This window comes from Mus pahari, chromosome 2 (genome assembly GCF_900095145.1).
Source record: "Mus pahari chromosome 2, PAHARI_EIJ_v1.1, whole genome shotgun sequence".
NCBI classification, from domain to species: domain Eukaryota; kingdom Metazoa; phylum Chordata; class Mammalia; order Rodentia; family Muridae; genus Mus; species Mus pahari.
The window spans coordinates 10969934-10996579 of record NC_034591.1 but is presented as its reverse complement, the minus strand read 5'-3'; the positions used below and the strand labels follow the sequence as shown (position 1 = coordinate 10996579).

General features: G+C 37.3%; 1 protein-coding gene across 5 annotated transcripts in view; it reads right to left on the bottom strand.

Annotated features, from left to right (window-relative positions):
* Cacna2d1 (calcium voltage-gated channel auxiliary subunit alpha2delta 1) overlaps positions 1-26646 on the bottom strand; it is a 426913-nt gene that overhangs the window by 317871 nt on the left and 82396 nt on the right. For all 5 annotated transcript variants that reach the window (XM_021190608.2, XM_021190611.2, XM_021190609.2 and 2 more), the window contains exon 3: positions 19775-19891. In XM_021190608.2, the coding sequence (XP_021046267.1) occupies positions 19775-19891 (117 nt within the window). The remainder of the gene's footprint in view (positions 1-19774; positions 19892-26646) is intronic.

Here is a 26646-nt window from a genome sequence, read left to right as displayed (position 1 = left end):
ACACACACACACAATTTTTTTTTCTAAAATGTGAGGATTATTTTGTATGGTCATGTCCTGATTGCATAAGCTTTAACATCTACACCGGAGTTTTTCAAAACATCTGTAATTAGTAACAGCTAGTAACTTGTCCAGTAACAAGTGTAGGACTTGTAGGTGCTCTGAAACTTTAGATATTTTATATATGGATCAAAATTACTACTTAAGAATGGGTTTTATGACCTCTTTGTCCATCTTAAGCATTTTACAAATGGGAAAGAAGTCTCCATCATCTTTCTATTTGTTTCCATCCAGTTTCTCCTTTCTCTTCTAGTCCTTTTTCCCTTATTCACTGTGCATTTCAACTGGAATAAGCAATAGTACCTACTTCTATACTACATATCTAATGCAAAATTATATATCATTTTACTTGGAAACAAGTTACAAACATAGAATTGAATGAGTGTGGTTGATATGCTTTAAATACAAGTCGATTACTACTGCCTCTTGTAATCTTGTCCTCCAAACCATGTACTAAGGAGAGGAAGTCAGAGAGGAAGAGTGGAAAGCAGAAAGGAGTGGGAGGAGCAATGCTAGAAGCAATCTATCAGATAGAATCATGTATATGAAGCATTCAGCACAGGGTCTGAGAAGTAAGTAAGGATGCTCTGCGGGATGAAGTTAATGGACTCCATATCACTGTGACATAGGGACAGTTTAAAGCCCAGTTCTGGGAGTGGGATAAAACATCAAAGAACCAAACAAAAATAATGTCCATAGCACAGTGTCTGGTATACAATAAGCATTTAACAAATGACTCTTATTTTAATTACCCTTCTACTGTGAGGTCTCATATAAGGCACTTGATGTGTTTAGCCATTTTACCATTTAAATTGAAAAATATTGTCACGGCTGAGAAGCTGTGAGGATCCATTTCATTTCAAAGACATCCCAAATAATGAATTTAACACGTGGTTTGGATCTGTTGTTTGGAAATGCCCATTGGAGAAGTAGAACATAGTATATGCAACAAAGTACAATGGTAATGAACATGTTCTGCAAGAGAGAAACTTGGTAAGACAAACCTAACAGCAAAAAGGCCACTTGAACATCCACATTCTAAAGAAATATTCCAAGTGCATGTATATCAGAGCAAATTATTTATTTAATTATTTTCCTACTTAAAAGACCATATTATGTCACTGCACTTGAGATAAAAATGGCTTAGGCAATGATATACAGGGCAATAAATTCTCTCTAAATGCTCTAGCTAGCAAATGAGTCATTATTATTTATTACTAGTGCTTTAATCAGAAGAAATAGAATTTCTCAGTGTCAACAGTCAGGGGGGACTGTTTCACAATGCACCAGCATTTACAGGAAAAGCTATAATTGAGGAAGAAGGAATCCAAGGACAAAAATACTTAAATTAAGAATGGAAGTGGAGTCTTTGTGACTAATGCCTCAGTTGTCAAGACAAACTCGATTTTTGCTTCCAGTTGGGTGTTAAGGGTGTCAGTTGCTCCAGAATAAAAGTGTAGAGGGCAGTAGGTCACACAGATGCCAGGGCCTGCGCCTCTAAGCTGCCTGTACTGAGATAGCACATACAGGCTAGATCACAGGATCTATGTCTGTCATCACTCACTGCAAGTCTAAGGACAAGGATTTGTAAATACACTTTGGGGACAGATGTTTGGCACAGCCAGTCTGTTCATTTTGAACTGATCATCTTGTCAACAACTCCAGCATTATTCTATAGAGATGAGGATTAGTTGTTGGCATTGTTATGACATTTAAGAATCTATCTATCATTTAAAGTTAGATTCTCTTTATAGAACACATTTTTAATTTCTTTCTTTATTTCTTCCTTGACCAAGTTATCACTGAGTGGGGTGTTGTTCAACTTCCATGTGTATGTGGGCTTTCTGGTTTTTTTGTTGCTATTGAGGACAAGCCTTATTCCATAGTGATCTGTTAGAAGACATGGGATTATTTCAATCTTTTTATATCTGTTGAGGTCTGATTTGTGACTGATTATACAGTCAGTTTTTGAGAAGGTACCATGAGATGCTGAGAAGAAGGTATATTCTTTTGCTTTAAGATGAAATGTTCTATAGATATCTGTTAAATCCACTTGGTCCATCACTTCTGTTAGACTTTTTAGAATTTAATGAAAATGAAGGTACAACTTACCCAAACTTATGGGGCAAAATGAAGGCAGTGATAAGAGGAAAACTCAGCTCTGAGTGCCTCAAAAAAGAAACTGGAGAGAGCATACACTACCAGCTTAACAGCACACCCGAAAGCCCTAGAATAAAAAGAAGCAAATACACCCAAAAGGAGTAGATGGCAGGAAATAACCAAACTCAGGGCTGAAATCAACCAAGCAGAAACAAAAAGAACTGGGAGCTGGTTCTTTGAGAAAATCAACAAGATAGATAAACCCTTAGCCAGACTAACCAGAGGACACAGAGATAGTACCCAAATTAACAAAATCAAAATGGAAAGGGAGATATAACAACAGAAACAGAGGAAATTCAAAAAAATCATCAAACCCTACTACAAAAAACTATACTCAAAAAACTGGAAAATATCAATGAAATGGGCAATTTTCTAGACAGATACCAAATACCAAAGTTAAATCAAGATTAGATAAACCATCTAAACAGTCCCATATCCCCTAAAAAAATAGAAGCAGCCATTTAAAAAAAAAAAAAAAAAAAAAAACCACAAACAGGACCAGATGGGTTTAGTACTGAATACTATCAGACCTTCAGAGAAGAACTAATACCAATACTCATTAAACTATTCCTCAAAATAGAAACAGAAGGACCACTACCCAATTCATTCTATGAAGCCACAGTTATGCTGCATATTTGGAAATGAAACGTTTTCTGTTTAATGAGGAACTTGTCACAATTTCCTATCATAGAGGATGTCATAAGAGATTTCTTTCTACTTCTATCATGTTTAATATTCCAAATAGATTTTAGAATCTGAAAAAAGAATAATGAAAAAGAAAATAAAAGTGGATAGACATATTTAAAATAAATAAAATCTGTATATTATAATTAGAAAAAAAAGAACATAGTTTTACTCATTATCCACTGCCAAATGTAACCAAGCCATTCCTATCCAAACCAATCAACAGTCCTGTATTTACACAAACAAGAAAGGAAGACAGGAAATAAATATAAGGAGTAAAAGGTTCTATTTCCTTCAAAAGAATACATTATCTATTTTTTCACTCAATTATTTGACTTAGAAGATATAATTTTTATAAAATAATCAAGACATATGTGTATTCATGTATATCTGTACATGTGTATACAGTTGATACTATTATTGTTCCTAGTCCATATGTATACATATACATACATGTATGTATATACACATACATGTGTATGCATACAAACATGCATATGTATATATGAATTTATATATGAATAAAAGTATATAATGTATACATATAATTACATATGTATACATGTGTATGCATATATATGTGTATATATGTATATATGAGTATACATGTATGTGTATATGTGTGTACATATGTGTTTGCCTGTATATGTATGTATAAATATATATGTATATAGAGATATATGTATCTCTATGTACAAGCATATATGTGGACCACGAACAATATTAGTACGTATTATTTAAAAAATAAGCATCCTAAACCCCAGTAGGAGATTTCATGAGTAATAAAATAATGTAATACTAAGAAGCTATTTAAATATATTTATATAAAAATATGAATGAAATATTAATAGGTAGCTCCCGTAACACACATGCTCAGACACACAGATTCTAAAGGGCAGTCAGTCAAGATGAAACCACACCTTTCTCTGCCTCTTATACCGTTACCAAACCTCCCCTGCAGCGAATGCTAGAAATGTTTTCTGTCTCCAGCTGACATTGTCCCCCTTCTGTTATATTCTACTATTGAAAGCATGTGCCATAAGAATACACTTACTGATATACAAACACAGTGTTGAAGGACACCACTGGACCTATCTAACACAACATTTGTTTGTTTGTTTGTTGTTTATTTCTGAGACAGGGTTTCTCTGTATAACCCTGGCTGTTCTGGAGCTCACTCTGTAGACCAGGCTGACCTTAAACTCAGAAAACCACCTGCCTCTGCCTCCCAAGCTCTGGGATTAAAGGCATGAGCCACCACTGCCAGGCAAACACACTATATTTAAAGACAAAGTTGGTTTTCTAGATCTTCTTCAAATGAATAATTATTGACTTGAAAACATACTTGTATCATCAGGATGGTCAAAAATAATACCCCTATGTTTTAAGAAACTGAAGAAAAATATGTGAGAATTTTTAGCAGACATTACCAAAGGAAGGTTCCACACAGAATATTCACATGATTTTGGCATCACTGTGAAGCAGGAAACTACATAGATCATAAAAGGATTGTGACTGATCTTCAAAGTAGTACATCACTACCTCATAAGGTTCTGCCTGGGAATAAATGTAATAACGTGTAGAAAGCATTTAACACAGGTCTGTCCATCATAATGGCTCAGCAACTAAAATTCTACATTACATGGCAAGAGTGCAAAGTCAGTGACACCTCCTGCATGCTCACACACACACATACACACACACACACACACACACACACACACACACATCACAAGATGGACCAGAAGCATGCTATCCAATGTCAACATAAAAGGGAGCGATAATAACAGGGGTTTAAATGACACAAAATAAGGCCAAATTTTATAACCATGACAGCTTAGCCATTGATAATATTTTGAAAGAGAGCAGCAACCCTTACCTTGGTGGCTAACACATGCATTTGCTTAAAAGGAGAAAGCCCAAAATTCCCACCTCCATGCAAGATTTATGACTCTAACATTCCTTAATTAAATTCTCAAAATGTTCCATCATGCTAATAGTAATCATGTCCAGGGAGTTTAGGGAAGCAGATGAAACTATTATTAACAAATATACTTCTTGATTTGACAAGCATAGAAGACTTACGTGGTGTAAGTTTGAATGAACAGATCTGTAAAGAGAGGTCTGTATAGAGGTACCATGGGTGGTATCATGGTATCATGCACCCCATGAAGGGTCTCTTCTCTGTCTGAACATTTCTCAGAAAATGAATTCCAAGAGGAAGGCCAAGCTTGTGTAATTTTTCACAAGGATATTCAAAGGTGAATGGGAAGATAAAAATATTAACATATAAAAAAATAAAGTCAAACCTTAAGAATCAGAACACTGTTTGAAGTGGCTAAATGGTGTTTAATGTTGGCAATATTACTTAGCTGGAGTTCAGTACTTGCCTTGGTGTTGGGGGATGTTACAGAATTCTACATAAATATTTCATTATAAGAACCCCAGAGGGCAGTCTTGGGTGAGCACTGTTTCTGTACATTTTTTTCCCCAACAAAACACTATTAACAAGCATGTTCAGATCTGGACATTTCTTTGGAGAGAGGTTGCTAGTCTGTGAAGGTGGGAATAGATTGATCAAGGGTTTGTTTGCTTTCTCTCTCTATTTGGTGTTCTCTTTCAAGTATCAGTGTGTATCTCATAGGCCATCATACTTTCTCAAAGCTGCCTTCATTTAAATGGCCAAATATGGCAGCGATCCTGACAGATCAAGCACTGCCCAAGAACTTCAAAACTCCATTCAGTACTACTGTTAACCACTTACATACAGGGCCAGCCTTCCTACCCTGCGTCTCACAAAGACTTGCTGTCTGAGTCATCTCACACTCAGAGAACCCACATTTGCTCTGAGTCTCTGCAGACACCATTCTATTGTCCTGAGTATAAATCAAGGCCTCATACTTGGCCACACAAAGTTCTCCATGCCGTGAGCCCTACAAGTCACATTGCCCTCTTTTCTCTTTTATCGTATATGTGTCTATTTAGATGAGTGTGCACATGTGTCTTCGTGTTCACGTCCTCAGAGGTACATATATGCATGTGAAGACCACTTTGGGTGTATTCCCCCAAGCACCGCCCACTTTTGTTTTGTTGGCTTGTTTGTCACACTGGTTGTCATGTATCTGGAACTTTCTCTGATCAGTCCGGGTGGCTAGACAAAAGGGATAGGGATCTACCTGTCTCTGAGTCCCCATCTCTGGGATGGCAAGCATGCTCTGCCATGTCCCACTCTTGATTTCATGGGTTTTGTAGACTCAACCTTGAGTCCTCATGCTTGCAGCTCTCTAACAGCACTGATTGTAGGTTGTAACAGCGCTGTGCTAATGGAACTACTGCACAGCCCTTCACCTCCTCCTAAATGGAAGATTTTCACCGTTACTCCTTTTCAACAGTGCCTTTGTTCAACAGCCACTTACTGACACAACTTCGGGTAATGGTGGAGAGAGACTGCACCTCCACCACTGAGCAACTGACAACTGAAACTGTTATTTAAAATCACTCACCAATAACCTTTACATAATATTTTAAGCAGAAGCAAATGTTGTAAAACTTGGAACACTAACAGTGATAGACTCGAGGCACTCTTCCAGGCCTTCGAATCTGTTTCAGCCATACTGCAATTAGGAGGGCCTCGACACTGCACCTAAGTGTTTAACCAGCTCTCCTGTTTGAAACCAAATTCCTACCATTGTACTTCCTTTAAATTAAGAAAGTCATGAGGACGCAAGCAAAGTTGTGACCTCAGAGAGAAAATGGGGATCATATCTGAAGCTTTCTGTTTAACATATTTTTAAAAATGGTAGTCAAGCTGCAAGTGTTTTCCATTTGAGCCAGAATCTGCTTCAGGAAAAGTCAATGCTCTGAGTGAAAACTCTGATAGGGTATTATTTTTTTTTAACTTCAATGGCCAAAAGTATTATCTAATGTGTTTGTATCCATCCACACGGGCAACTACTTGGAAAAAAACCTCAACCAAATAGTACAGAAAAAACACTTTACTAAACCAAAATGTCAATCTAATAATCTCTGGATAAATAACATTAATAAAATAGAGTATAAAAGGTAATGAACACCAGTCTACCATCAAACCATGAATACAACTGCTAGCAAGCAGCTCTTTTAGGCCTTATTTAGCCTTCTAATGACAACAGGACACATGCCCATCTCTTGGATTTTCACAAGGCCTGTTTTTCAAAGGACTTTCAAGTGGGTCTGATCGTTTAATGACCCAGTTCATTTCTAGTATAAATATTGGTGACAATGGATTAAGGGAAGAGTTCTTTTGCTTCCTAATTTCAAGTTCAGTCATGTAGACTGGCTCTGTTGCTCTTAGGCTGTGAAGGAGAACTTTGCAGCAGGTTTAGCACATGGTTTAGCAAAGCGGCTCACCTCAGGGAGGCCAGGAGGCCCAGGGTTGAGAATAAACATCCTGAGATAAGATACATCCTTCAGGGTTATCCCCACCTCTGCCCCAGTGACCCACTTTTTGCAACAACCACCCTCCCCCACACACACAAACTTAATAGTGCATTCGGTTTGGGTTCATTGCTTATTAAAAAAGAGCAAACCTTGAGCATCTAGACGCTGCAGCTAGCAGCCAACTCTTTTAAGACACAGGCCTTCAGGAGATAGTCTTAGATTCTAATCACAACCATATATTTAGAAAATAAACCAAAACTGCTCAAATACCATACTGTTAGCATCCTGAACTTCAGGGGTATAGTGGTTTCGTTACTAGCATCAGTGAAAAGCAAAGGAATACGCCACACATTTTTATTCCTTTATGGCTATAAAAATATGACTTCAAAAATAAACAGTTAAAATTTAAAAAAAAAAAACAGTTTTCTCTCAGAAATTATTACCTGGAAAATTTTGTAGAATACATCTATATCCAATTTGGTAAAGAAACTAACCAAACCAGGTGCTGAGTAGCTGCTGGATTCAGAAGCCAAACAAAATACATGAAAATGCTGACTTCATAAAACTTAAATACAGTGGTCCCATGGGGTCCAATGGGGTCCAATGGGGACACTATTAGTATGGCTTTCTTGGTCATAATGGTTACATGCCACCTGGACAGAGTGCTTTGATTTGACAAGACCAATAAATTTTTGCAGGCATAATTGAGACAGCACATATGGCTAGCAGTGAAGTAAGCTACATATAAGAATTCACATCTTAACTTCTTGTTCCATAAATGATTTGGTGAAACCGTGTAATCTGTTTTTGTTTTACACAGTGCACTGTGAAAGATTAATGAGTTGATCTTATGAGAGGTAAACTGATAAAGGGGCACATAAGGAAACACCGAGATCTCAGTGGGATACACAGCTGGTTTTAAATGGTTTTCTAACTCAATAATGATGGGGAATTACAGATTTCTCTGAAATGGCCTGTCTCATCTAAAAGAGGGAGACAAGTGGACTGACTCTACAGAGGAGAAAGCATGTTAGGACTATCAAAGGAGCCTCGGGACAGCTGGGGACCAGAACACTCGCTACTCAGTAAGTACTAATTGTTATCTCCCTTCCGTTCTTTAAAATGAACTTTCCCTAGAATTATTTCCCTAAAACTCACATTAAATCTGTACAAAAGTTTAATCAATGTAGTTTCAAGAGAATTGGAGATATATATATATTACTAAGTACTCCAGAAAGGCACTGGTCCCATTAAACATTACAATATATGTGCAAAACACACACACAAACACACACACACACACACAAGAGAGAGAGAGAGAGAGAGAGAGAGAGAGAGAGAGAGAGAGAGAGAGATGAAGATCTCTTAGGGAGACAGACAAACAGAACACCAGAAGAAGAGTAACTTCTGAAAATCTCTTCTTGAATGACGAAAATAAACCTGCTTAAATTATCTTTTCCTTAGCCTGTCTACTAACTATATTTGACTAGGATAGCATCTCAGAGGTTTCATAACTTACACTCACCATTATATAAAAATGTTTCACTCCTAAAAAGTCTCAATTAAAATATGCAATCTTGGTTTAAAATCAGAAGCCAAAACTGATCTAAAATTCACTGAAGGTAGGCATAGTGGTCCTTAAGTCCTAGGTACTTTGGAAACTGAAGCAGGAGAATTACACAAGTCTGGGAGTTCAGAAGCAACCTTGAAAGAATGGTGAGCTCCCATCTCTTAAAATAATAAACAAGCAAATGAATAAATATTCCTTTAATAACCGATCGCCACCTCAGTGCTCTTTTGAAGAGAGAAGCAATAGACAGGAAGTACAGCAAACGTTCATTCATATGCATCCTCGGAATGTCTTCCAAGCTCAACCTGAGATGACTTTCCAGCTCCTGGAGAGACGTTTCAGCAATGTCATTGTGAGAAATCTGGCCATTGTAGGTTTTTTTCTTGACTATTTCTGTGTTGATGCCCTGGGATTAATGGATGCTTAACATAGACTGTTCCTCTTCTGGGGTGTTCTCCATGACTGTTTGGTGGTACCAAGACTTTGAACCGCTAAACTCTCGCCCTCAGTTCCTATCTGACACTCATTTTACCCTCCTTTAGTGGAGCTGCCTTTGTCCTGTTAGATGGAGTTGCACAACAGCTGCATGTCTCTCCAGGGTTGTGCTCAGTGGACCCCTTTCCTACTACTGCCACTAAGGAGAAATCCTAAACTAGGGGTTTCACTTTTAGCATCCATAGGCAGGTATCAAATAAAAATGAGGAAAAGTAATTTCGATATTGCATAATGAACAGTGCCTAGCTTATTTGGATTTTTTAATCATTGACCTGGAGACTTTAGCAAAGTCATCAAAGACATCCACAACATGATTGAAGGAAAGTACAACTTTCCCTAGATTAAAGAACTGTGTTTGGCATTCTTTTCCAGAGAAATTTTTCTCTTGGTCTCCTGAGTATGGATAGGTTTAAGGTCTTAGGAAAGATTTTTGGACCAAGAAGTAGAATACACATACATGCACATATATATGTATAAACAGGATTTTCAGGCTGCTCTGAAATCCTTGCACATCTTAGGATGCCACTTATTCTTATCCTCTGCCCTTTCATAATGTTAGTAAAGTATATTTTATTTTATTCATTTACTCATTTGAATTATGTCTGGCAGACTCCTTCCATCTTCATTTTTACTTCATGCTCTCAAGCCTTGTCTCAATCTTCAACATCTGAAAACCTATATTTTGCATTTATATTGCCTTCTCCTTGATTAAGAAATTACATGTGCGTGAAGTATGACTTTTAATTTCTTCTCTACCTCCGTACATTGCAGGCTTGATTTGGATTTGATAATAATATATCCCATAGCTGACAAACCTCAGCATCTTCTCAAAGATGAATTCCATCACCCTGCTCTAATATGCTTTATTGGAAACGATCCTTCAAAAATTCACTCTTGTAGTCTCTTCTTATTTCCTAGTTTAATAGATTCCTTCTATTCTGAATATGAGCATGCTTCTCTGTCCTCCATCCTCAAAACAATTAAGAAATTCATCCATACCCCACAGCTGTCCTCTGTTGTCTCCACAAAAATCTAGGCAAACTCCTTGTCAATCATTTGCTCCTAGACAATTATGTAACACCACTGTCTCATTCCACTGACACACAGTCTCCTTAATATCCTCTCACAAGAGTAAGCCCGTGAATCCTTTCAGCTAAATTCAGTAAACTTTCCATTCTTCTTTGCAGCACTAAAGTATCTCATAGTTCTTCCTTGTACTCTTTTTGCATTTGTATGAATTGAGTTTTTTTTCTTTGCATTATCTTTTTATGTTTCTGAAGTTAGCGAGATGAAGACTTGAACATCTATGTTTTCACCTACTGGCTCTGTGTGGCAATTTCCTCTAGATAGAGACATTTTCTAAAAAGGGAATAAAACTGACAAGAAATTCAGTTGGATTCATAAAAAAGGAATAAGACTCAGAAGTTTCATTAGTTATAAGGAGTAATCAATTTCTAGAGAAAAGTAGGCTCTTTTGTGAAACTACCTGAAAATTGTGCGGGATGATGAATGCATATTCGATAAGTTATCACTAATCCTATATTGGGTTTCCCAGTGATCGCTATCCATGTTCCCATAAATAACCCTTCACCAATGTTCTCATAAGAAGCCACAATAAATTCATTCATTCGGCAAGCCAGATATAGGTAGAATCATAGTTTTGGACTGACCTTTTAGGGGTGAAGAGACATATGCTCATGTCCCCCAGAGGAAAAGTCTTACCACAATTAGTACCCAAAAAGAGATCCAAAGAACTAAATGTAAGATTGGAAGAAAGAGCTGCAGAGCCCTGATATAAGGTGATGCAATGTGGAACTGAGGGTGGTAAGTCTATGAGTAAGTCTATGAGTGGAACTTCCACAATGACAACCCACATATGGAGTACAGGACGGTGTGCATCCCCAATAGAATAGCATTCGGTTGGCCCTGCTATGGGTAATGGGCCATGCATAAATATATGGAGCTGGGTCATCGATGGGGAGAATCCCAGGGCGGTCATTTTCCTGTGCACAGTATTGGCCATTATACTGCCTGCTTGCCGAGTGAGGTCTACCAAGTAAGCACAGAGATTAACCCCCAAATGGCAAGTAGAGAACGCACTGCAGTCTCTCAATCAAGCACGCAGTGTTCTGTGGCCCAATTAGAATAATCCTTGCATGGCCAATACAACATATTCAGGCAATTTATTCTGACCAGTCCCCTCAGAAAGGATCTCCTTATGTAAGGAATTACGAGGAGAAAAAGATGTAAGTATGCTGTCTTTAGAAACCTCTACTTTATCAGAAAAAGTACAAAACACCAGAGAATAAGAAGGAAGTATTTTGTTGCCATTTTCCTAGAGCTGACAGAGCATAGTAAAATGGTAAATAAAAAAATTTGGATCTGTCATGATGACTCCTTGCTGATACTCATTAACGTGACTCTCCAGAGAACTGAGCAATGAGCAGAAAGAGAAAGCTCTAGAAGTAACAGTAAACATCCCGTAGGCTTGGCCACACATGTAGGAGGAGAAAATGCACGAGTCAGCATGCAGACATGGCTTTGATAATGGCCCAGCACAGGAACATATATTTAAAAAATACTTTGAATCTAGAGTGATTAAATTGGGTAAAACTCTTTAAGTTTATGACTCTTATAGGGATAGTATTATTGTTGTTGGGGGAGGGTCACATGTGTCATGGGCAGAGGACAACTTTGTAGAGCTGATTCTATGCCTTTACGTGAGCTATGCAGATCAGATACGGTTGGCCAGACTTGTGTGACAAGTTATTTACTCATTGAGCCATCTTACCAGCCCTGGAAAACATTAAACAAAAAGCAAGAGTATTCACAGATTGGCTTGTGAAGCTGTGTAACAGGGGTGGATGGCATCAGTCTGGGTGCCATGGAAATAAAACAATTCAGGGAAATTTCTACTTAACCTTCCTTGAGACAAAGGCTTTATGAACTGAATCCACTCAAAAAAAGAAAAAAATAAAGAAAAAAAAAAAAAAGTCCCCAATGAACAAGATCGAATAAGCAAGCCATTGGGAACACTCGCTTATTGACTGCTGAAGTCCCCATGAATCTCACTGGCTGGAAGACAAATAAGGGGTGTGGTGGTTTGAATATGCTTGACTCAAGGAGTGGCACTATTAGGAAGTGTGGCCTTGTTGGAGTAGGTGTAGCCTTATCAGAGGAAGTGTGTCACTTTGGGGTAGGCTTGGAGACTCTCGTCCTAGCTGCCTGGAAGCCAATCTTCTATGTGCCTGAAGAACACGATACGGAACTCTCAGCTCCTCCTGCACCATGCCTGCTTGGATGCTGCCAGGCTTCCAGCCATGATGAAATGGACTGAACCTCAGAACCTGTAAACCAGCTCCAATTAATTATTGTCCTTTATAAGAGTGCCTTGGTCATTGTGTCTCTTCACAGCAATAGAACCGTAACTAAGTCAGGAGACTTATATTACTGAGAAAATTTAGGATGAGAGAAATAGTGTTTGATGTCAAGTAGGCTGATATGATTAAAACTGGATTCATATTAGATTTAATAAAGAAGTTAAGCTATGGGGTACCTTGACAGTGGTATGGGACTTAACTGCCTTTGATAAGTTCTATGACAAAATGAAGTCTTTGCTAGGTAAGGGAGGCTCTGAATGACAGAGTAGCATGTAAATCTGGTTTATTAAACCTCTCAGCAGTGCATGAAAGTCAAACAAGTGGGCCTGTCCACGTCACCCAAAATAAAGTGTGGCAATTGGTGTGAGACAGTTAAAGAAAATCCTAACAAAAAGTCAACTTTATTGGGTTTGAGCATATGAGAGGCTTTAAAGCCTGAGCAAAGTTCAGCTTAAGAGTCAAAGAAGGGGAAAGCCACACAGTAGTGCAGGTGAAAAAGATTAAGCTTTCCCGAGAGGTAGGTAATTATATACTAAAGTATGATAGATATATGTTATATTTTGTTATGTGTGTTATATGTACATTATATATGCCATATATATGTTGATATGTATATACAAAAAAAGGCTTGCTCAGTTAGGTAAGTGGTACCCTCTTGAAAAATAAGGGCATAATAATTATAGGTGCAACCAACTGCTTTCTGGTTGGATTTAAGGCCTAGAAACCCAAATGTGGTACAGTGTGGAGATTATTTTTATTGTTTTGTTAAACAAATGGGAAGTGCCTGTCCATGCCTACTAAACATTTTTATTTACACCTCTAGATGACTATGGCTGTCAGCACCAGGCCTGGAGGACAACTTGGTTGGCAATAGACAGTGGTAGTGGTAGAGAAGCATTACAAGTCAAACTGCTGGGAATAAGTAACTGCAACTATGACAGTGTAGGTAAGTATCCAGTCATACATGGGAGAAGATAATCAGACACCCATAGTACATATTGAATGGATTAAGGAACATTGTGGAAGGCAGAGAGAGAGAGAGAGAGAGAGAGAGAGAGAGAGAGAGAGAGAGAGAGAGAGAGAGAGAGAAATGGAAAAGCCAAATGAAGAGGTGGAGGTTTGTGTCACTATTTCTCCCAGACTGCAACATCCCTCATGAAGGGGGACAAGGAAGTCTCAGAGATACAAGTTAGAGTTATGACAATTCATAAGGATGTAAAAGGATTGTTGAGTGTTTGGTTTCAGATCCAGGACTAGAGGCTGAGGTACATACTTCACATATCAAAGCAGACCTAGCCTCCAGATTCTCCCAGTATTCCTCTGTCCCTACCTGGCATACCCTGCACCCAACCTTCAATTTTCCAGACCAGAGGCTGGGCTGCCCCTCCCGCAGAGCCTCTTCCCTTATAATCTAGATATTGCCTCTCTCTGACTTTCCTCTTCCTCTTCCTCTTCTCCTTCTTTTCTTTCTGAACGTGCACACACCCTTTTACATTTTCTCTCCCACCCCCGTCATAGTGATTTCTCTGGCCTTGTTCCTTAAGGCCAGTTAACTTGCCAGACCCAGAGCAGCCTTTAATATAGTCTAATCTGGCTTGAATTGGCTCATTTCACCGGCAGAGAAATAACTTATCAACGAGGTCCTTTCTTGTGGTTATATAAGCAATCAACAATTGCCAGACAGATACCACTCTTCAGTGGAACTTCAATGAAGAACAAGCAAGCTGTACAGGGAATACTACTGATATATGTTTCATTTCTCATCACCCATTCTGGGATGTGCTGTTCAGTGGTACAGCATGCTGAGTCACCCATACTCTCTTTAAGCAATACAAATAAACTATTGGTTCATCAAGCTAGACTTGGATGGAATTGTGTCAGCTGACTGTTGCTGAAGCCTATCTGGTGTGAAATGAAGTTTACATCTCCACTGGACAAGTGACACAGTAACATGTAAGAAATGTAAGACCATTAGCTTAACATCTAAGAATCCTAACTAAACTATTCAGTTAGATAAATAAGCTAGTCCTTCCAGAAACAGAAAGACAAACCTATTTTATGCTGAATTAAATTATTTATTATTTCCCTCTTTTCATTTTCAACTCTTAAGTTGAATATCATGGTTAAATTAAGAAGTAGAGCAAATTACATTATTTAAAGCTTCACAATGAATTGGAGTCATTTAATTAAAGTTACTGGGATAACGAGAGGGAGAAAGTATATGCAATAATTAGAAAAGTGTCAAAAGAAAAAAACTGTTTATTCTAACCTTGATCCTATTTTCTCTGCACAAAGGCCCAGAGACAATCATTTCCTGAGCAGACACCAGCTTCTGGAGAACAAAGAGACCACAGATTTCATCTACATCCGTCTCTCTCCAGAGATACCATTGGATTGCAGATTTCATCTACATCCATCTCTCCAGAGACATCATTGGATTGTTTTGTTGAGCTTTCTCCCATGCACTGCTCATTAACACTTGCACTCATTTCAGTCTAGTTCATGCTGAAATGCATGTTAATACAATATTAAATGATTATTTCACATTTACTCCCAAACATCATTAGACCCAAGGTTGTGTTAGAATTAATCCAACAGTGTTCTCTGGGCAATAATATTGATCCAGTTTCCAAGGTATCGCTGAAGAAATTTTTAGCTGAAAAGAAAAAGCTGTAAAACAGATAAATCATAAAAAATAATATGGCTGAATTTGTCAGTATGGGTTAAAAGGTTAAAATCGTGTATTTATCAGGGCAGGATATCTACAAAGCACTAATAAAAAGGAAGTGTGGCATTGTGACATATCCTTAGAGCACTCATATCCCCTCTTCCAAATAAAAAAACACAACTAAAATTTCAACACTTGTTTAGTTTTCCCTTTCCCCTTTTCTATTCCACACTTCTTCAGCGAAACAATAAATGTATTCAGTCTATAAAGCAGCTCCTAGAGTTGGAAACACCCAAGTGTGCCCCCCTTTCATCTTCTGACCACCCAATGGGCTTCATAAAGCAAATATCTGCACCACCTGGAAGCTTATTAGAAATGTATCCCTTGCTCAGTCTACTCAATAAAAATCTGCATTTTAACCAGAACCATACGTGATCTGTGTGCATATTAAACTTTGAAAGCACTGCATACATTACTTATTAGATATATTTCCTTGGGCAAATTTCAAGAGCTCTGAAAGACCCAGTTTCTTTATTGAAAAGTGAGATTAATAATAGTATCTACACCATACTATTAATGCGAGAAGTAATTAGATCACTCTACATAGTATAAGCACATGAAAGAGTCTGATATTAAGTCCTATCATCTACCTCTTATTTGCATGTTCATAACTTTTCAACTATGTTTTGAATAAAATTATATGACTACAACAAGCAGCTAAATTAAAGCTCCTTTAATCCAGATGTCTCCCTTTCCCATAAGCCTACAGCAAAAACAGAATTAAAAACAGAATTAAATTAATAATGCCATTTTGCATCCATTCATGACATAACATGGCACCTGTGCATCAATTAGCTTCAAAATATTTCCCCAGGAAATCATCTTTTCTATTTTTGTGGAATCAATAAGTTAAACAAAGAAATCAGCGTGCAAACAAACATGAGCATGTCTCCCAGACATAAGATCTAAGTAATTCTATACTAATTAGCCATTATGACTTCTGCACTCTGCCAATAAAAGGAATTGAATTTAAGAAAAGCAAAGAACTTATAGTCAAAATTATAACATAAGACAAGTATGGCAATATTGGAAATTTGAAGGCCTGAGGCAAGTCCAGCATGTCCTGGCAGGCTCTGAAGGCCTAGCTGAAGATCTTACAACGACAAGTCCAGGCATGTCCAGGAGAGCCCCTTGCTTAGACATTCCTGAGGTTGGGTGGCCCTAAGGATAGACATAAACACAGGAACTGGGTTTGGGTTACATTTTGATTGACTCATTGGCCATCTGGCGGCCTGGGTCATGCTGACCCAGCCAAACTGCTGGCCCTGGCCCCTTCCCTGGAATTGCCAATGCTTTAATTTGCATGTATTATTCTACTGACTTGTAATCAAGCCAATTGTGTGAAGCTGAGCCAAGTTCCCCAAAAAAACCCTAAACCCTCCCTATAAAAACCCCTATCTTTTGAGCCTCGGGGTCGATGCCTCTACCTCCTGTGTGAGGTACGCATCGGCCCAGAGCTCCGCCATTAAACTGTCTCATGGTTTTGCAAGAGGAAGGTCTCTCGTGTTTCCTTGGGGTACCCTGACTCCTGTGACCTGGGGGGGGTGTCCCCAATAGGGGGTCCTACACCACCATGCAGGTAAGATCATCACTGATACCCCCTCAGGATGCAAATGAAGACACTAGTTGTCTTTAAATTCAAGGATAAGGGAGAAATATAAAAAAGTCTATAAAAAACCCATTTCAGTTCCATTAAGATGTGATGTGCATGGTTTTATTCTATAGTATCTTACACACACTAATCAGAAACTTAAGCACATTAGTAGAAAGAACCTAAATGCTATTAGTGGTTGCAAACATTTACATTTCTAAATGTTTTTAAATGATATTACTCTTAAGTAAATCGAAGACAATATGCTTTAGGCAAGTTTATCTTACCATGGACTAGTCCCTGCTATATATTAAAATTATAATAAATATTGAATCTGATAAACCAGATATAGTAATAGCGATTCCTGCTTCAAATTCTGGATACCTTAAGAACAATAGTCAAAACATTTGTAAGAGTCTCACAGTGCATATAAGAATTTGAGGGTCAAGAGAACAGGGTGAAATCTAACAGGAACAAGTGGTGGTGTTTGACACACACATATAATAGTGACCTAAAAGAATACTAAACTGGTGGTAGCTGGGGGGTGAGGGGGTGGGGGTGCTTACAAATAGAAAGACCAACCATTATATGATATTAGCATTTTGCAAAGTTTCCTCAATCAATAATAATATCAAAACAAAATCACAGTATAGATTTCTCAAGTTAATTACATGTATTTTTGGATAAAAAAAATAAGGTTTGAATAGCCTTAAAGTACTTCTTAAAAGAATTATGTGGCAAAAGACTTAGGTTACAGGCTACTTAGCACAGTGATCTGGGATTAATAGAAGAAAAACCCTACATAATTAATGATCATGGAAAAATCAGCTGAAAAAAAGTTAATTTAAATTGAAGCTTGAAATTATATACTAATGGTTTACAAATGTATTAAATACTCCGATATGAAAAACAAAACTTGGGAATCTTTAGAATTAATCATTTTTAATTATATATATAATTTAATAGTTATATATATATATATATATATATATATATATATATATGATTTAATAGCAACAGAGGAGTTCACAAACAGAACACTCAGAAATACTAGTAATATAATGTTGACATTGTTAAAATTAAGAATCTATCAAAATACACATCAAAGACAATTAAAAAGCCAGAATGGAAGCTGAAATTAACTAGTTTACATAGCACCAAGAATGGACCACCTTTAAACCAATTAAAGAATACAAAGGTGCAAACGATATGAATAGATATTTCACTGCATACTAAAAGAAAGGTAACTGAACATATCTCCTCCTCAGAAATTAGCAGAGGGACATCCCATTTTGTCGCAGATGATTAAGAACTCTGACATTGTTGTGTCTGTTCAGTATATGAACCAATAAGACCTTAGATACACCAAGTAGAACTAGGCTGACCAAACATTTTGACAGATTACAACTACCATACTGTATGAAATGCTTTTCTGAACTCGCTTTTGTCTGGCAATTCTACTATCCTGGACTGAATGTATGGTGCTCTTCAAATAACACCTAACTATGTATATCATCTTCCATTAGTATTGTTGTTTTATTTTCCATGGTGTCCATCACCTATGTTCATAAGTAGTTATGAATACATTAACAGTAAAATTCTAGAAATGAGCAATTTTAAGTATCTTGCCATTCTGAATCCCATAGGAAAACCTCACTTCGTATTGCCCAGACCATGAATCTTCCTGTTGAGGCAGGATATATTCACTTAGTGCAGTAGCCACCTTAGTTATCACATGGCCATGAAAGTCTCACATGCTACAGCCCCTTTCAATAGCATAATGTCTACTGTACTCACCTCATTTCACCACTAAGGCATGGATCACTTAAACCATCACAAGATGGGTGATAGCAAGATATTTGGAGATAAATTATTTCTTTACAATAATTTTATTAGTGGTGATTGTTATTAATCTCATATCAGGTTATAACTAAAACTTGATCATTGTTTAAAAATACAGTATAATTAGATCAATAGACTCTGCATCAGCTAATTCAAACTATCATAGAGAGATGGTAACTTTTAAAAATTGGATTGCTACAGAACATGTATGTGCAGTATGTTGTTCCTACTAGGTGGTATCAGGATGAGGTAGGACTGGGGCTATATATAAATTAAAATTAGATGAAAGTCAATGAATCATATAGATACATCGTAGATGAAATAAGCAAGCCTCTGAAGGCTACATACAGTATGATATATTACTATAACTCAAAATCAGCAAAAATTTAAACATTATGTAGCAAAGCAAGTATATATACATGTATACATACATGTATATATATACATGTATGTATACATGTATATATATATTGGTAGGAATATGGGACCATGGGATAGGAGAGTACTACAGTTTATGTGCTAGCAATAATAATGAGATTATATTTTAGTATAAATTAAAATGTGATCAGTGAATTATAATATATAATAATTCACATAGGTATCTCATGTATTAGCAATACCTTTGATGTATTATAAAAAGAAAAAAGTAATATAATAAAAATAAAGCAAGAGGTAGAGAAAAGCCGTCTGTTTATGTGGGATTCCATTGACGCCATGAACCCCTCAGTGAACTCGATTACCAAGGGTAAAAAGTATATCAAATGAAAACTTCAAACACAGCAAGAAACACAATAACACATAGCCAAGGAGAAATAACTAGAAGAGAAGGCGCCATCTAGACTCACCACCAGGGCTTTAGATCTGTTGCTCAGAAGTTTCTCAATGTCTCTGGCTGCAATTTCAACCAGTTGGCGTGCATTATTTGGCTCCACAGTATACAAATCTTGGTATTTTTCATAAATCTATGTTAAAGAAAAAGATAAAGAAAAGCAGCAGCTGTTTATTTAGGTCATAAATTCCTATTATGATGCATCTAAAACTAAAACCAAATAATTAGGAAGATCTTTTCCTTCATCATGATTTTTTTAGAGTTTGGCTATATACCAGAAAAACATGCACAAATAAATGTAAATTTTCTATAAGACAGCCAGATTGCAAGAATAATAAGTTAGGCCACTAGTTAGAGTATAACATGTGTTCACATGTACAATGTTGGGGTTGAGGATTTTCCATCACCTCAGTTTCAAAGTTTGATATTGTCACACACACACACACACACACACACACCCCTCATTTTAAGAAAGGAGGCCACCTAGGGAATAAAGAGAAAACCATCCATGAGAGGTTATACCTGGAAGACAGGCATGTGTGAACAAGGTAGAAGAGAGGTCATACCAGATGGATCATGGGCTCCTTATAGAAGTTACTGTGGCCATGAAGGGTAAGTTTACCTCTGAAGTTTATGGAAAGGAGCGAGCAGTACTGAGAGGCTGAGGATGAACTCACTGCTGTGCTTCACAGCAGGGAACAGAGGCCCTCTAAGACAGTTTTCAGCTAGAGACATTGAAAAGTTCAAAGTGGGTGTTAAAGGTGTATTTTTACAATTATCTTAAATATCAGTATTTTTCTGTATTTGATAATTCTTCACTTAAATCATCAAATAAACTATGCCAAAGTTAACATAGTACATAAAATTAAGACCCAGCCTCATTTCCAGGGCTTAAATTGGTATCTGCAGAAGGATTTTCCTCCGGTGGCATAGGCTGCACCTATCCATTGCCAGCAGGAGGAGGGACTGTCCTGGGGGGGGGGGGGAGCAGTGGCAGGGCTTGTGGCTGGAGGGTGATCCCAGTAGGAAATCCCCTATGCCTGAGCAGATGGGGCTCACATGCATGACTTAACTGTCATTAAAGCCAAGGCCTGGCAGCTTTTTATTGCCTTGTGAAGAGTGAATCCAGGCGTATATCAAAACCAGTTCTACTTGCTTGTATTATTTTATTTTATTATGCACAGGTTCTAAGGCCTGGTCCCAGCTGAGCAGGGATGGTAAGCGATGGATGTTTGCGTCAACTATATGCAAACTCTAAACCATTTATCTGTCAAAGTGGATGTCACTTTTTAATGAAGATACACACACATACATATACATTTATTTATGTATACACTTTGAGGTGTGTAAGGTGCTAAAGATTGATCTCAGGGAGTTACCCATGTAAGGAAAGCACTCAACTATTACAAAACACTATCCTATGACTATAAGGATACAAGCTAACTAATATTTTTAAGGCTGTAAATCGCCATGTGCTCTTTAAAATAATTTATTTGAACTCAAGACTTTTGAGCACTGGTCCATTCAGAATATTCCAAGAATTAGTTTTGTGGTTTTAAAAACCTCGTAATTGGTTTCACCCAGGTCTCTTGCTTATCAGAAGATGGCTTAAGCTTTCACAGGTTGGATTATCATGTCCTGTCCTAAACACCCTGGCTATCCTTGAAGATTTCCTCCCAACATGAACTTCTTTCATTTCAGACTAAAATGAGATTCTAGAACATCAATACGTGAATAGATCAATTGATTCCAGTTACAAATAGATAAACCTCAACATCATCTTAATTGATCCAACACAGTCCTGCAGTAAGAACAATACAGCTAATTGATGTGCAATGTACTGGTACTTGTATCATTAATATCTTGTGCATTTCTCAATAAAGTCTACTTTCTTGAGATAAAGGGAGTATAAAATATGTCCCACAATTACTGGAGGGGATTCAGACTTAAATTTACTAGGTCACAACATGTGCCTCACCTGTCACTAGGTGTCTCCAAGAATGAAACTATGTATACATTATATCTAATGTATATGGAATATTTTAGAACATTGTGTTCCTGATATTATTTTTAAGTACTTATGAAATACACTACAAAGGTCAGTGTAGCTGACCTTTGTTATTTTGTGGGTTCTTCTTTCTATCCCTTATATCCCCTGGTTTGTGATAGGGGGTGCCCTATCACAAGATAAGAGAGAAAGGAGAGATGAGAGGGAGAGAGGGGAGAAAGGGGAGAGAGAAGAGAGGGAAGAGAGGGGAGGGGGAGTTGTGTGGGAGAGAGAGAGGGAGGGAGGGAGAGAGAGAGAGAGAGAGAGAGAGAGAGAGAGAGAGAGAGAGAGATCCTGAATCTAATTTCTTTCCTTTAGTTTCCTCTTTAACAAGTCTACTAACAAACCACAATCAACTTCCCCAAAAAGAACAGCCACGACCCACAACCCACCCCTATCAGGGCTCTAGCATTTATATACCTGCTGAAGAATTCTCACAATCCCAAATGTCACCCAATTGCAGACACCATCCGCAGCTTGCAAAAAACGATGTCTCTACTAGAGTGCGAGACAAATCATAGTCAGCTGCCACAGTCAGCTCAAAGCAGGCCCAATATCCCCACACCTGGGGTTAAAACAAAAATATATTCCTATAATATGTCTGTGTTTTTTTTTTAAAGAAACCAAAATTCCAAAATTGCCACTACCCTATAGTTTGAATATTGACTGACCCCCAATTCCTCGTGCATTAAAAATGGTACTATTGGGAGGTAAAGGAACTTTTGTTGGGGGTAGGACCTTATTGGAAGCTTGTTAGAACCTTGGTGACATTCTCCTGAAGGGATTGTGGAAACACTGACATTCTCTCTACTTTTCTCTTTCTCTTCTTGGCCGTGGGGTTAGCATTTTCACTCTGCCACACTCCACAACTATGTGCTTGCTTGTCACAAGGCCAAAGCTCTAAGGCCAATCAGGCATGGACCAGAAGCTTTACTGAGATGAATAATAATAATAACAACAACAACCAGTTAATTACTTTGAATATTTCATATAGTAATAGAAAGTTAGCTATCACAAGAACTAAAAGTGAAATCTGCTTCATAATGCTTAAATATATTGTTAAGGAATATTAAGTCTATAGTTCCAGTGCAAATATCTGGGTGTACTATTTTATATATAAAATAAAATTGGAATGCTCTCTTAAAATAAAAATGAATCAATATTATACTACAACCCATTAAAAAAACTATCTAATTTTATGATTAAAAAAAGCATGATATTATTTATTATCAGAGATATTGTAGAGGCTTATTAAAGTTTCCTTATATATATGAAGACAGTTTTTAGGTTAGAAAGTTTCACATAGAGTATTATAATGAATAATATTTATTCATTCTATTCATATGTATATTGTTACCCATCACCTAATAGTCTACATCTCAATAATCTTAACATATTCACTTGTCACTATTTAAAACAAGATCTAAGTATCGTTCCTTCGTAACTCTTCCCCTTTGCTGAAAGTTTGAATGACCGTCTTTGTCATTTATGCAGTTTCTGCCATGAAGGAAGAGTCAGGAGTTTTGGCACTAGACAGAGTTTCAGGAGAGTCATGTCACTGCCACAATGCTGTGAGATACTGGCTTCTGTTTTTATACTAGAAAGAATGAAAAGCTGAAAGAAAACTCAAGACAAGATGGTCTGTCTTGTGACACACTACTATGCTCTAACATTTTAGAGTCTAAATCATCCGACAGCCATGCCTGATGGTCATGACAGAAAGATAACTTGTCACCTGCATGTTCTTCGTCAATCCAAATCTTACCTATATTGAATGGTTTTCATTGTTACGTTTCAAAACCAAGTTTCACTGTGATAATATAGGTTATAGTTTTTAACTCTTCATTAAATAAAACTCTTTCAAATCTCTTTAATCTAAACTGAACCTGTCTTTACAGCCTGATCTTGAAAATAATACATTTTAAAACATCACAAATACATGATATACCAAGTGACACCACTTGTTAATATAATTCTTAGCAGAATTCTTAAAGAAACTTAGAATTATGTCATCATAAAATGCAAGAGCTATCCCACCCAGGCTGAGATTACTGACATGGGCTGCAATGCCTTAGAAAGTTTCCCGGAGATGATGAGCCTATGTAAATAAGGAGCCACAGACACTTGCTAGTGAAGAAGAGTCTGAGACAGAGACAAACAGAAAGGAGGAGATGTAAAGACAAATTTCCACAAAAGACAGAACAGATCTCCCAGGTGACCCTATCTCCTTAAGGGGCTGCAGCTTGCTTTCCCTGGGGTGAGTGTGGTAGGAGCAATGAAATGTAATGATGGAGGTACTCTGACATACTGGCAGGATTCTGTTCCCTGTTAAGACAGTGTTTGCAGATTCAGGAATGAATGGCCCAGGAAAGCTTTTACTCATCGATTTATTTTTAGAAAACCTTTGCATAAAGCAAATTCTCATTACTACAGAGCCCATTCATTTAGAATTATCTCCTAATTTGGATATGGGCCAAATTTTGAGAATATCAAGATAAAACACTTTTCAGCAGATTAAGGAAAGAAATGGGTTGCTTATGGATGTTTTATGAACTCACAGATGTTGATTTCAATAATACCACGAAAACTTCAACTTAAAAACATATCTGCTAGTGATTAAACATTACATTCTCCATCTATCAGTTCAATCACAAACTCCTCCTTAGCAGATTGTGTGCGTGTACATGTTCAATGACAGAGGGTATTTTTCAATAGTTTATGATTTAGACTGTTAAAAAGAGCTTCCTGGGGTGGAGCTCAGAGCTCTTACCCTGCATGCAAAAGACCCTGGCTTCAATATCCAGCACCGTAAAAAAGAAAAGAAATTGCATGCTGTTTGTAAATCTTGGGATTTTTGTCCTGTTTCATAGACAATAATACATAAGTTTTATAATTACGGCTTCAGTTTATGTTATCATATCTTAAATACATCTTTATCTAGAGCTGTTTGCTCTGCATTGCTATAGAATTTGAGTTGAGCATCTTAAATAAGGATCCCATGTTTCTGATTTTTTTTATTGCATAAAATAATATAGCACTATAACTTTTGCCGTTTCAGTGTGAGCCAATATCTTACGACTAAACAATTGGGGATCTGTTTGCCAGTCTTTTTCCAGTAAATCAGTGGTTCTCAACCTTCCTAATACTACAATCCTTTAGTACAAGTTCCTCGTGTATGGTGACTGCCAACATACCATTATTTCATTGCTACTTCATAACTGTAATTTTGATAGTTACGAATTATAATGTAAATATCTGATACACAACCTCCCAAAGGAGTCACGGCCCACAGCCTGAGACCCTCAGGATTAAATGAAGGCTAAAAAAATACCAGCAAATGGAAAAATTAGTGAGTAGTCTGGCTAGTCAGCTACAGGAATCCCCATCTTTCCTCCTGAGACTGAATTACAGGCAAGCTACTGTGTCTGCCTGGCACGTCTGAGTGTGGAGACCTGAGCTGTGGCTGTCGGGATTCTGAGACAAGCACTGTACCTGTGAGCCGCTTCCCCAGCCCCTAAGCTTGTCCTTTAATACAACAACAATTTACTAATGTAGGGAAAATTAGAGAATTTATTCAACAATATTACTGATTTTTCTTTCGCTAATACTTCACTATCTCATAAAGGACTTTTCATAAAATTCCAAAAATAATTACACTAGCAATATAGACAATTACAGTGGTTCTTGGCCTTTGGTGTTCCTATGAATCCAGTAAAAAAAAAAAAAAAAAGAATTACATTAACTAAAGAAGAAGCACTATTTCTACAATACTGACTGTCTTGGTATGAATTAAACAACAACAGAACCCCCTGCTCAAAAGCCTCTAATCTCCACTCAAACTTCATTCTCCATTTTGGAATTTTTCAGCTAATTTTAGCTTTAAATACCTATGGGAGGGGAGGTAAAACAAAACAAAACCTAAACTAAACTAGCAAACAAAAGAACCCCCACTACTACTACCACCACAATTTGCACACATCATACACATGTTTGCTAGGAAAAGAAACGAGGTAGGAAGAATCACGTATCTCTGCCCGTGCTTAATACCTGCATTCTTTTTCCAGCAATGAATGTCTCCCCTTTTCTTTTCCCTCTCCCTCTTCCTGTCCTTCTCCCCTTCCTCACATTCTCCTTCTCTCCCTCTCTCTTCCCCTCCTTCTTTCTTCCTCCTTCATCTCAAATCCGTCCACATTATATAGCATGCATTTCTTTTCAATCCTTCTGTCACTCTATTATGGCGTGTGTCTCAAGCAAATATATAGACTTTATCTTCTTCATTGTATGTTGTCGTTTGCCCATTCATCAGTATTTATAATTGTCCAAGTAATCTATACCATACAGAAAAGCATAATAGAAACCAGATTAATTTTTTTTACATTATGATTTTTGAAGAAAAATAGAACACAAGTTTAGCAAGAAATTTTCCCATAGGAACAGCAGGAACAACAGGGATGCCAACCAGGTGCAGGGCCATGAGGATACTGAAGGAATGGGGGCAGGGCAGCAACTATTTATTTCTCATCTTGCCAATAAAAGCTTTAAAACTTAACATTAAAATCTGTCATTCGTCTCTGTGGTTGAATGAAAGCTGTCCCCACAGTCAACTTAAATCTAAAAATAAATAAATAAATAAATAAACATTAACAGAAAACATCTGCTTCTACAAATCCTATCCCTTAAATACAGGTCCAAGTACTACCCAGCACAGGGACACGTACTCATGTATTTCTAAAGTGAATCATAAACTGGAGCTTACACCCCTCCCTGTACCTGTGTCCAAGCACTAGAGACCATCAATATTGACAAAAAATACATTTCATCTCCAAGAATCTTGCAGACTC